The sequence below is a fragment of the Rhagoletis zephyria genome, unplaced genomic scaffold, assembly GCF_001687245.7.
Source record: "Rhagoletis zephyria isolate East Lansing unplaced genomic scaffold, Rhagoletis_zephyria_1.1 Rzeph_scaffold_00949, whole genome shotgun sequence".
NCBI lineage: Eukaryota > Metazoa > Arthropoda > Insecta > Diptera > Tephritidae > Rhagoletis > Rhagoletis zephyria.
The window spans coordinates 109,396-122,861 of record NW_016158033.1 but is presented as its reverse complement, the minus strand read 5'-3'; the positions used below and the strand labels follow the sequence as shown (position 1 = coordinate 122,861).

Genomic DNA, 13,466 nt, shown 5'->3' with positions numbered 1-13,466 from the left:
ATGTATGTTACCGCATAACTTTGCACCACGTCAACCGATTTCAATAATTTGCAACGGAAAGGTAGTGTCTCAGAGGTGGTCCCATACTAATTTGGTAAAAAAAAAAAAAAAAATATTCCGACGAACTGATGACCTCCTCCTTTTTTGGAAGTCGGTTAATAAGAAGCTAAAAAGTTAATGAAAAGTTATCAGTAATCAAATGTACGGATTGAACCGAACGTAACCTGAGAATTTTAAGCAGTAAAAATAAGTGGGCTGGTAGTATTTTTTAGTTGTAACATAACATATTTTACTCAATATTATTCACAAAGGAAACTTTTTGGATATCACATTTTTCACACTCCTTTCGCAAATGTTTTCGTATATGTATTCGTCATCAACCTTACGACAGCGCTGCCAAGGCGCACCCATACAAGGTGGTGGCACTTGCATATAAGTAAAAGTCCCGTCAAAACGAAAGAGAATAGGAGATAATGTTCGTCATTTCATTTTGTTGACATCCTAAAGTTGCGCCATTTCGTCTTGGATGACATTCTCCTATACTAGTGTAGAGACAAAAATATCCTGATTAGCTGTTCAATCAACACTACCTTGTACTGATGCGCCTTGAGCGCTGCCATTGACCTGCTTTGTGGCCCTGTTCCATTTCAAGTCGACAGCCGTTTCTTTTTTGGCAGTTTCCTTGGTACATATTTCATAGTTTGATTTTAACTATTGCCCAATACCTCTCAATAGCCCGACACTGTGGACCACTGTGACGGACTCACTATCTTTGGCACAAAGTCAATGTTTTTAGACTCAAGAAAGTTAAAGGTGGATCTCGCGTAGTTTGCCGGCTCCTCCACGATTTCCTTTAAATGGCAGTAATCGTTTTTTAAGATACCTAGCTACAAATATTAATTAAAGTGTCTGCATCCGGGAGTGTTTCGCTTTTGAACTTCGTGTAGTACTGCGGTCCCGGAAGTGAACTGAGGTCCGCTTTTACGTATCGTCCAAAACAATGCAAGTTTTGCAAATTGCAGAGCTTTTGGGCTCGGGTTTATATATATATATATATATATTTGCTGCTTGTCGCTAACTTTTGCTGCTTTTTTCTTCGTACGGCTTTCTTAATTGTTTCTCTTCTTGCGTCTTTGCGCCAGAGGTGGGCTGGTTTCACTTTTTTTGCAACATACTTATCTAGAGGACTTGTCTCGATTTTTCGTTATCGCTTCTGTTATTTTCACATCCCAGATTTGATCCCGAGGACCCATTTTAACGCTGCTTTTAGGACAACGCTCAGCCGTCAATGATTCCAAATGCATCTTCAGTACCGATACCACCCCTACTTTAGCGATTTTAAATTCCTTTGTCTTGGCCTTCGTGGCTTTTCATGAAATTTATCAACAATAAATTTGCGTCGTTGTTTTTGGTCATGATTCAATAATAAAAGGTTTGCTCAAAAAACAGTTTTCTCGCTCCCTCTTGACAAAATCTGCTTCTTTAGCAAGGCACTGTTTGTGGGTTCGTGTGTGTGTGCAAAGCTTTTGTAAAGGAGATAAGGGAGTGTCAAAACTCGAATGTCGCTAATGAGCAAACCTTTAATTATTGAATCATGGTTCTTGGTTAATTTTTATACCAAATCTTTTTTGTTGACAGTTATCTCACTTAAATTGTATTCTCAAATAAAATTTAATAAAGAATTACACAAAGCTAATTTGTTTTACGTCACAGCTGATGGTTTAGTGACCACACCATGTAGTAAAAGCGATGAAGTTGATTAGTTGGCCGATTAAAATTCCGCAAATTTACGGCTTTTGATTGCTGGCCCATTTTAAAACAAATATTCGTACAATCAAACATTGTCCGTTTTAAATCAACACCTTCACATTTAAAATTATTGAAGAGTAAACTAAAATAACTGGCTGGCTTGGCCCCATTCATTTTATCAATTTAAAGGACCGGACATTTTTTGAAAGCATACCAGCTGTTCAGCGCATTTGAATTTTAAATGAAATGAATTCTAAATGTAGCCAAAATATTGCAACACAATTTTTAATGCCATCCCTTGCTTTTTGTGTTTACTTTACATAAATTTTCAACTAAATTCATTTAATGGCCTTTTCGACGCCTAAGCAATCACAACACATTAATGAAATTTTGCACTTCAATGAAGCTTTTTGCACTAAACGTATCAAAAACCATAAGTAAAAGAAAATAAATAATGGATTGAATAAATAAATAAAAAAATAAGAGCCACAAGTGCTTAATGGGTACACGTGCCAATACCGAGAATTGGCAATAAATTTGTAAAGTTGATATGTTTCACTTGCAAAACAGTTTGATGGGGCAATGTAGAGTGAAAAATTTTTATAAAAAGTAATGCAAAAACTTTACATAATTTATAACTGACATTTTCAGTTGACATGCAGACTTGGGTCATACTCTCCGCAAGCTGGTGGAAGAGTCGATGAAAGTTGGCAAGTATTTCAAGCACTCTTAAGGAGTAAAAGGAAGATGGAGTAATGCTTTAGTGATTTTGCCAGCTGTGATTCTATAAATGCAAAACACATGTAATGGCCATCGAAATCAAAACAATATTGGAAGTGAAGAAATACAAAAGTTTTAGCAGTAGGCAGCTTGTTGAAACCCAGTGGGCAGTTTGCAGCTTTAAGTTATTATTTAAGGTTTTTATGGCGAATTCAGCTTGTTAAACAATTTTAGCAGCATTGTTCTTAAATATCAATTTTCTATTTTTATAACTTTGATTAAATAAGGGAAGCTCCTATCTTGCACCTCTGCTAGACGCTGCTGATTTTTTAGCTTTTTNTTAGCAGCATTGTTCTTAAATATCAATTTTCTATTTTTATAACTTTGATTGGGAAGCTCCTATCTTGCACCTCTGCTAGACGCTGCTGATTTTTTAGCTTTTGTGTTTTTCCACTTAAATATAGGTACCAAATAGAAGAATCTGTTCGCCACGGTACGGTTACAGACGGTTTTTTTTGTTAGTCGATAGGAAGAAGCGTATCTCTTCCCTTCTCTAATTTATGGCGCAAAGAAATTAATGGAATTTTAATTTTCTATTTTGCATTTTCAGTTCAGAATTCAAACTACAGTCCGCACTCAGGGCTAACTGTACATGTGTACATATGAGTAAACAAAGAATTATTTGGCAATTTTAGTTTTGCATCTACGTACACAAACACAAAAATACCCACAAATAAAGTGCGAAAAAAACTGCACAATCGTAATTTGTGGAGTAGGAGCACACAATTTTTTACACTACGCCAACAATCGGCGGAAATGCACACACATCCTTTTGTATCTGCATACAAGGATTGGTAAGCTACATGTATGTATGTATATGACTTGCAGTGTGCCATGTCATGCTTTATTGTGTGATTTGGTTGCTCTGCTGCTACTCCGCATTGTTGTGCTGTGCTATTTACTTTCAGTTGAGTTGAGTGCGGTCAATTGTTTTGCCATTGAAACCATCTGAATAGCGCATTGAGCGCGTCAGAGTCATTGCCGCAACCACAGCAGGATTTGGTTGATGTTGAAAGCTCTGTTGTAATGCCAAAAACGAAATAACTTTATACACACTCTCTCTTTTATTGGATTAGGTAGATGGGTTTTTCCTTAAAATCCGCCCGCCTCAGTTGTGTAGTCACACATAGCAAAATGCTCAACTAAGGCATTCTATTCGGCAGCTCGTTCTAGTTTTGGTGTGCTAGGATTTTTTTCGTAATGGCATGTGTGTAATGTGTGTTTTGGTTTTGCTGGCAAAGTATTGGCAATCTTATTTACATTTCATCAAATCGTTTCAATATCAATCAAACCACTGCGTTAGATAAGTAACTTGGCTTAAAGGAAAGCAGATGGTGGGAAATGGACTTGCGACGGTTGCTTTTGTTAAAAAAAAAGGAAACACATTACTTATTTCTTTTTTAAATATTATTTAAACTCAGCCCTCGTTGGAATTCAGCATGTTTCTTATGCCGTATTTCCACTAGGCATTGAAATGTCAAAAAATTGGAGGCATTACAAAAATCCCATATGGAAATGTATATAATGGCAATTTTTTTAACGTAATGACACGAATATTTTTTAATGCCCAACTTGTCATTAAAATATTTGCTAGTGGAAATCCAGTAATAGGCTATGGCATTTATGTATGAAACGCAGTATCCATTAAATGCCCATNAGCTCGTTCTAGTTTTGGTGTGCTAGGATTTTTTTCGTAATGGCATGTGTGTAATGTGTGTTTTGGTTTTGCTGGCAAAGTATTGGCAATCTTATTTACATTTCATCAAATCGTTTCAATATCAATCAAACCACTGCGTTAGATAAGTAACTTGGCTTAAAGGAAAGCAGATGGTGGGAAATGGACTTGCGACGGTTGCTTTTGTTAAAAAAAAGGAAACACATTACTTATTTCTTTTTTAAATATTATTTAAACTCAGCACTCGTTGAAATTCAGCATGTTTCTTATGCCGTATTTCCACTAGGCATTGAAATGACAAAAAATTGGAGGCATTAAAAAAATCCCATATGGAAATGTATATAATGGCAATTTTTTTATCGTAATGACACGAATATTTTTTAATGCCCAACTTGTCATTAAAATATTTGCTAGTGGAAATCCAGTAATAGGCTATGGCATTTATGTATGAATCGCAGTATCCATTAAATGCCCACCACGACTCCTCTGGCAACACAGGACGCGCATATAAAAATTTTCCATGACTTTTTGGCAAGATTCGGGCTGTACTTCATTTATAACGCGTAATTTCGTTCTTCAGCTCAGGAATTGTCCCGGGCTCATTAGCATAAACCATACTTTTCAAGGAGCCCCAGAGAAACAAGTCCGATGGCGTCAAATCGTAAGATCTCGATGGCCATTTGAGCCAATAGAGCCATTGTTTCACGCACTGTGTGGCAAGTGGTACCGTCCTGTTGAAACCGCATATTGTCCAAGTCCATTTCATCTAATTCAGGCCATAAATAGTTTGCGTTCATGTCAGGAGAACGTTCAGTGTTACCGGCATTATTTTCGGAAAAGGTCCACACTTTGTTCCACAGCAGCAATATTTTCGACCGTTCGACCTTTAAAAAATCCAATGGGTGTTTTCGCGTTTTGCACCGATCCAGTTACTTCGAATTTCTGAACCAAGCGGCTGACTGTTGACTCAGATGCCTGGTTATGTTGACCGAAAAAATACGCGTTGTTCAACTGAGTATCGCTTCATGACTAAGGTTGCCAAAGCCTATAGTACGAATTTGGAGAGTGCTATTATGTACTTTTTTTTGTTGTCAATTTCCTTGCTTTATACAAATGTATGAAATTACTTAAATTTATTCTCGCTTTTTGTTACTTTCAGGATAATAGTGGCTCAATAGAAAACGAGGAGCTGAAAGGATTTTTAAAAGATCTGCTTGAATTGGTGAAGAAGGTATGTTTGTATGCATAATACGGTGTTTATATGAAATGATTTTACAGGCGATTAGTTGAATCAAAAGACCAACTTCGTTGAAAGCTATTAGAAAGAACAGCGAATGTTGCTTTCAACTAAAAGTTGCCTGCAAAATCGCCTTATAAGCTAACAAGTGATTAGCAATTTAAACGAACATGAATAATGACTTTGCTTAGTTGTCAAAACCAATTGTTGTGCTTAAATGACAAGCTAATTTTCTTTTTTTTTGTCTTTCTTTCATCACAGGATGACTACGATGCTCAAGATTTGAAAGCCTTCGAGGAGACCATACTGCGTGGTGTGGGCTATGACAAAGATGGTAAAATCTCTCGTAAAGAACTCACAATGATACTGCTAACTTTGGCCAAAATGCCACCAGAGGATGAACAATAAGTTTTTTTCCGCACACAATACTCGTAGCAGTAACAACAAAATTAGCTAATTTGTAAAACAAAAAAAGGTGAAAGTGGTTTGGAATGGAAAACACTTAACTTTTAATGTTAAAAATATTTAAGACTTATGAAAGTAAGCAAAAATTTTGATAGCAGTTAAATGGAAAATAGAAAAGTCAGCGCATAAATGGTAAAAAAGCCAATAAATTCCAAAAAATTAAATCACGAAGCCACACTTTTTAATCGCTTGTGGCACACCAATAAGCGAACACAAATAATATACAAGAAAAAATAGTTAATTGAAAAATAACAATCACAATAATGCGATTAAAAGTAAAATATTATTATATTTAAATAAATAACAAATTGCAAAAAGTCAGAAAAAAGGATCGAAAATTAAATTAAATTGCGAGCAACAAAGCAACACAAACTAACACAAGAATACCACAATAAAACATTCATCGAGGGAAATTATTTACTTTAAAATGCTGCCGATGTAAAGCAGTCAATGAAATATATACATATATGTATAGTATATGCATGTAAAATATCAAAATAAATCAGCTGACGCAAAGAAAAATATAAATAAAAAATATGTACTATGTATAAAATAGCAAATATGTGGAAATTTTATTTATGTATGTATATGCGTAAAATGTTTAGCTAACTACTGCTGTGTTTTATTCGAAACGACTCCTAAAGGAACACTCAACTCGGTTAAAATTCCCTCGTAGCTGCCTAAGCAATCATGTATTATTATATTAGGTGTCATATTTGATGGATTTATTAAGTATAATGAAGAAATCTTGAACATAATAATATGTTATCGATAATTTTCAACAGTGTAGGAAGAAAAAATATGTTTAAGAGTCCGTTGCTGAATTCATCGTAGGTCGATTTGCGTGTATTTTACTTTCAAAATACAATACAATACATGCAGTAGCAATTCGAATTCAGTGAAAAAAATTTTCGTAGATTTCATGAATATCGAACCTACGATGAATAAAGTAATAGCCTCAATTTAAAAATTGTTTTTAAATTTTTAGCAGGTCCTTTCACGTTGTTCGATATTTGGGAAATTGGCAATGTATTGAGTTTTTGTTGTGCGCTAAAAATAAATTTTAATTCAAAATTAAATTTAGTGTACCGTTTGGCACACCTTTTAAGNTGTATTGAGTTTTTGTTGTGCGCTAAAAATAAATTTTAATTCAAAATTAATTAATCTTTAAATTTTTTTTTATCCGTGAAAACGGTACTTAATCGACTATCTATCAAGCACACAGCTCTAACGCCATTTAACTAAAGATTTTGGGGAATAAAATTTGTAGAATTCCTTTGTAAGTTTTGTAAGCTTTCAAAAAAATCAAATCTTGTTCAATTGGTTTCAACTTCTACTTAACTATACAAACATTCAAAGGCACATTTTTTTTATTGGTTCAAAATTAAAAGCAAACTTTTTTTCTTAACACAAATTTCACATTAATAAACTCAGTTTTATCTAGCGCAAAAAGTATCCCAGTTTATTCGTCAAAAATATATAAATTTATAAAAATAACAAAACAAAAAGCCAGCCAATAAATGTGTATGTCCTAGCGAAAAAAAAACACATAAGAACATCGATTTTATTAATTGTATAAAAGAAATTGAAACTTGTATTGTATTTGCAAACAATTTATATTGTATGTGTGTACTTTAATGTGTATTAGTTTAAACATAAATATTTTATAATTCATACATATGTACATACATACATATGTGTTTATGGTATATTTTATGTGACATATGTATGAGTAACGAATTTTTTAGATATGTATGCTAGTTTGTTAAAAGTAAAAAATAAAACAAAAAGAAGTTATACAAAAATTAAAAATATTTTCCACAAAATTTATAAATGTGTGAAGGTTTTCATTTATTTTTTCGAACACATTTAGTGACATAAAGAGCGCGTAATGCACCTAGGAGCTGTTACCGAATGGCATTGCATTAAACAAAAAAAAAAAAAACAGAACTATAAAATATTTTTCGTTCATATTTTTATAAAATAAATTGATATGAATGTTTTTCAATAGAAGATAAAATACTCTGAAAATTTAATGTGTTTAGATTTTCTAATGTGTACCTGTCATTGTAAAATGAAGATTAAGAATTGGTAGCAAACGAAAATAATGGCTGAACNTGCTAGTTTGTTAAAAGTAAAAAATAAAACAAAAAGAAGTTATACAAAAAGTAAAAATATTTTCTACAAAATTTATAAATGTGTCAGGGTTTTCATTTATTTTTTCGAACACATTTAGTGACATAAAATATTTTTCGTTCATATTTTTGTAAAATAAATTGATATGAATGTTTTTCAAGGGAAGATAAAATACTCTGAAAATGTAATGTGTTTAGATTTTCTAATGTGTACCTGTCATTGTAAAATGAAGATTAAGAATTGGTAGCAAACGAAAATAATGGCTGAAAATCAAACGGATCGTTCACTGCAACCTAAAACTGTTATGGCTTAGTTATTGAACTAAATGCTGGTTTTCACTNGAAATATTACAATATGGGTTCCAAATTAAAGAGGTTTAAGGAAGATAACTGCTGGAAATATTTTTGAGAAGGGTTGTCATCTATTTTAAAATTTTAACTCAGTTAAATGGATAAAGTAAATGATATATTGCTATGTGGGTATCAAACTAAAGAGTTTTAAGAAGGCTTACAGTGGAAAATATTTTAAAGGAGGGTTGCCACCTATTTAAAAATTTAGCGCAATTTAATTGATAAACCAAATAATATATTGCAATCTAGATACGGTGACCATCCGTAATTTATTTTAAAAGACAGTCCTTTGTTTTAACCCCCTGTCCTTTATAATTTTTTTCAAAATAATGGACGCCGTTTGTCCTTTATTTCTTAAACTGTCCTTTAAATTGGACCTGCATTTTTCAGAGTAAAATTTTTAAACGCAGAATATTAAAAATAAAAATGTCCCCAGTTTGTTTCGCACTTAAGGGTTTCTATTTAATCGGCAATCTTTGTACAATCTATAAAGCACAGGGAGAGTTGCGCCCAGGATGGTGTTGCACGCTGAGCTTCCAGTTCCACTGAAAGAGAACAATAAACCCCGTGCTACACATTGGTTCAAAACTGGAATTTAGTGTTAGTATTTCTGGAGCCTTTATTTTTCACTTAATTTGATTAATTTATATTTTTTTTATGAAAGCTTTACAATATTTGCAAGAGGCCAGTTGAGCTTGATTTCTGAATTTTTATTTGATTATATTAAATTTTTTAGTGCACAATGCAGAAAAAGTAGCAAGTTTGAAGAAAATGTATTCTCCTTAATAAATGGTACATAAAAATACTAGTTGAAAACAATTGTATGGTTCTCCCAAAACAAAAAAAAAAACAAAATAAAATTCACACACAAAAAATTGGAAATCTTGAAAATTCACCAAATAAATATTTTTTTTTGGTTTCTAGTAAATATTGGTTGAAAATTAAGGCTCCGGTGGAATATGATTATTAAATTCCAATTTTGAACCACTGTGTGCTGGCTTCGTCGTTCACTATGAACAATTAAATAATATAATTAACTGGTAAATATTTGATTTAACTTACGATATGGGTAAGGTACTTTTCCCAAATCATTTTGAAAAAAATGTCCTTTATTTTACGTTGGTTAATATGGTCACCGTAAGTATAACGCTTGATTTACATCAGCATAGGTTTTTAGTAGTGTATATGTGCGGCTATATAGGCTATTTGTCAGGGTTTGGATTACAATCGAACATAGTAAAAACCAGTATTTACACTACCATTTATCAATGCTACGTTGACGATGCTTGTAAGATTTCTAAAACGAAGAATAACGCACCCGCATGTTAGGCAACTATCTTTTCCTATGGATATACACAAATATTTAACTAAAAAAAAAAGTAAATGAGCAACTCGAAAATCGGACCACTACTATTACCCGCGCGTCGCTCTAACCTCAACAACCAGAAACGTACAGCTGTAGAAACTTTTACTGTAAAATTGTTTAACTACATACTTATGTAAGTATTTATCAAAATTTTCGCAATAATTTCAAATTACTAAAAAGTTTTCTTTGCGCTAGCTTGTATAAGAAACTTTTAGAACCATTAACTGACCCTTTTCCAAAGAGTTTCAATTAATATCAATCACTTAAACTTTTCTCAAACCAAATTCAACAAAAGCAATTTGCCATGCGTGCTCCAATCAAAAATCCAACCACATTGTTGAAGTTTTTGATGACACTCATCAGACTAAGACAATCTGTTAGTTTCCCATCAAGCATCTAACCCATACATATTTGTTTTTCGACATGCGACACGTAAACACTCAACAATAACTTTTAGCATAAAAAGGAACCTACTGGATTGTGCCACTGATTCGCCTACCTCGTTACCTTGTAATTGACAAATCAACAAAGAAGTGGAGAACTGTATGAAGGAAAAACACAGAACCGAAGAAGAGTAGAGTGCACTCGATAATGAACGAGCTGTCGTCGCTGCCATCGATGCGGTGATGTTTCACTTCACAGATGATAATACGATGATGAAGCTTATGATGATGACACAAGCCTTAAATGTAAATCTATACTAAAGGAAATTTAAACACGCTGTCAAATACGAATGGCAAGGTTGGGCAAATAGATTTTTAATGAAGCAGACGAAAGGAAAGTATGTATTGAGCACACGAACATTAGAGAGACAAACACAGATGCGAGAAAGATTTAATACCAAAAAAAAACAAAATGTTGTGTCAGCTTTGCCTCGTAATGCCACTGTTAGTGACCTCATTATCTGACAAATATGCTGCTGAGTGAGAGAGGTTCACCTGTAATAGCAGCCAATAATCAGCTGTTACTCACTCAATCATCATCAGCGTTAGTGAGAGATAAGCGCGGCGCTCATTTCGTGTGGGCAGGAAAATAAGAAAGTGGTAAATGTATGCAAAAGCTGCCGACTGACTGAATGAATGACTAAATATGCATATACATACACACAGTTAATCAGTGGTGGGTGGTTGGCGTCTTGTTTGACATACGGCGCTGATATTATTGGCGCGATAACCATGGCAACTTGATGTTATAAATTGCATACAAAATTAAGTGTAACTGATGTGAATTTGAAGAGTCTGCTAGGCATTCAACTGTATGTAGAATAATGCGCTAACGGTACATAATTTCACTTCAAGTAACATTATGGTAATATGCGCTCAGCACTTGAGCCACAAGAGTTTGCAACAAAGGTGCTTTTACTTTTCAACGGCATATCTTAAGTCATATTAGAGATTGAATAGTGCAAGTAGGTAGACAAAATTTGTAGTTATGAGCTAGAAAAAATGTAAACGTAGAATGACAATTCAAAGTGAAGATCAATGTAGGTAATGCTAACTACGAGTACTTAAAATTTGCAAACAAAAACTTCCCTACCCATAACCATAAACAAGAACATAAGAAAAAAATCGAATACAAAAATACAAAGTTGATTTCTAGTGACTTAAAATTACTCCAGCTAATGGACTGAAAAGCCATAACAGCCATTTTACTACTGCAACAAATACTACTCACATTCTATGCAACCATTTGCTAAGTAAAACTAATGAGCGAGAGAAAGCTACCTTAAAATTATTAAAAAAACCTAAAATACAATTTACAAAATTTGCGAAAATGTATATACAGTTAAATGATACTACTCTTTGAATTTTTGTGCAAGTCTATTAATGTTGGTAGGTTTGCATTCATGCAAATAGATACAAGAAAATTTATAGTAAACTATTCAACACGATCGGTTAAACTTATGAAAATTGACACTTCGAAAAAAAATGTAAATTATATGAATTACAAGACAACTTTCACTTCCTTAAAAAAAATTAAGATCAACCAATTTCCAAAACTAAACTAACCTCCCAACTGAAAAATGCATACGTCATAAAACTTATATGTAAGTGTTAAAACTTAAAAAACATACACATGCTCTTTTAACAAAATAACAATAAAGTAATGCTAAATATTTTAAAAATAAGCTATAATGTATAACTATAATAAAAAATGCAGCTAAGGATGATATTAGATAAATTCAACTGAAATCAGCAGCTACTTAAAAACTTAACACTTCGAATTAAAAAAAAAAGAATTACTTGTAATACAAGCGTGAGAATTTACAATACTCACAGCTAATTTCTTTATCTATGAATTCATTAGTTGCTATTTTTAACAAAAATTACAACAAACTATTCTCCAGGCTATCTTGTTGACTGTGAATGCAGTTCAAGAAATTTAAAAATAATCTAACTTAAAGCATAGACAGACTGCAGCGTTGATCCGGATCCACTCGTAAATTCGGCATTATCGCGGGAATTACCTACAGTTGATCCGGATTAAATCCTACAATTAATTCCCAAACTTAACTCCGATCAAGGGAATTTTCGATGACAACACTGGCCAAAACTCAGAGCGTGTAGAATACAAAGAATATGCAAAACTAGCATGGACCTTTTCATCGGTAATGCAGTCACCATACTAATTCAGTTTGGAATCCAATAAGAACTTATGTGAATTAACACGGCGACTGCATTACCGACGACAAGGTGGATGTCCATACTTGTTTGGCATTTTCTTTGTGTTCTACGCTCCCTGAGCAAACAAATAGACAAACGAAGCAGCCGATTTCTTCATCTGCGGTAGCCGAGTGGTGAGAGCTGCGTACTAAAAGCCTCAGGTTCGATCCTCAGGTCCCAGGTTCGATCCTCGGTTAGAGCGATTACCAAAAAATTTTGTTTTTATTATTACTATTATTATTATTTTTTTATACGATTTATATATGTATTTAATTTTCGTTTGTTATATTTTATTTCACATTTTTTATTTTATTTAAATTTTTAGACTTTAACTTTACTGGAAAAGTCAAAAACAACTAACTAAAAATAAAATTAAAAAATACAGAAGTAATAATTGAATTAATTAAAAAAATGAATACTATATAGGCCATGGGACTCGAACCTACGACTTCGTGGCTCGTAAATCCGCATTACTTCCGTCTGTCAAGGCACAATTTTGATCAGATCGATTGCGCCGTTAATCCGGATCAACGTTGCCATCTGACCATGCTTTTACATACATGCAATTGTTTATGAAAATGTGCATATGTATGTATGTATATGCAAATATGTATATTGAAACTTAAACTGTAAAACTAAAATAAAACTGTATCTCTAACGGTGCTATCTATTGTCTTAACAGCAGTAATGTGTTAAAGAAAACTTAATTTTATATCGCTATACTCATTTTTACTTTGACCTTAGCTTAACAACAACTTTTCTCAATGCAAAAGCCAAGCGCAGTTGACATGTCGATGGTATACAGCTTCCTAGTATTTACTGCCCCATAGCGAGTGGTGTGCACTACTATATACATATATTCGGCCATTAAAACGTTTGCGAACTATGTAGTTTAAATTACACAAATTGATGCTAACCGCATCCAAAACTGCGCAAAAACTGCTATAAGCGGAAATTAAATGCGATTGCACATAAGTGGCTATGATGGGCAGTCATGTACACTGCTACATAGTGTTGCTGATGCTAGCGCAATCGATAATTTTTA

The 13,466-nt window shown here is 33.3% G+C and overlaps 2 protein-coding genes across 2 annotated transcripts in view; one reads left to right on the top strand and one right to left on the bottom strand.

Annotated features, from left to right (window-relative positions):
- Positions 1-13,466, bottom strand: part of LOC108362148 (calbindin-32) — a gene marked incomplete at its 3' end in the record, with an annotated part of 119,113 nt that overhangs the window by 1,711 nt on the left and 103,936 nt on the right. The window lies entirely within an intron of this gene.
- Positions 4,898-6,754, top strand: LOC108362145 (calbindin-32-like). Its single transcript, XM_017615008.1, has 2 exons — positions 4,898-5,435; positions 5,703-6,754. Exons 1-2 carry the CDS (start codon positions 5,322-5,324, stop codon positions 5,847-5,849), a joined length of 261 nt encoding a protein of 86 aa, XP_017470497.1. The 5' UTR covers positions 4,898-5,321; the 3' UTR covers positions 5,850-6,754.

Coding starts and splice junctions, on each gene's coding strand:
- LOC108362145 (XM_017615008.1), top strand. CDS start 5,322: ATGAAATTACTTAAATTTATTCTCGCTTTTTGTTACTTTCAGGATAAT. Junction 5,436..5,702: donor TGCTTGAATTGGTGAAGAAG/GTATGTTTGTAT, acceptor CTTTCATCACAG/GATGACTACGATGCTCAAGA.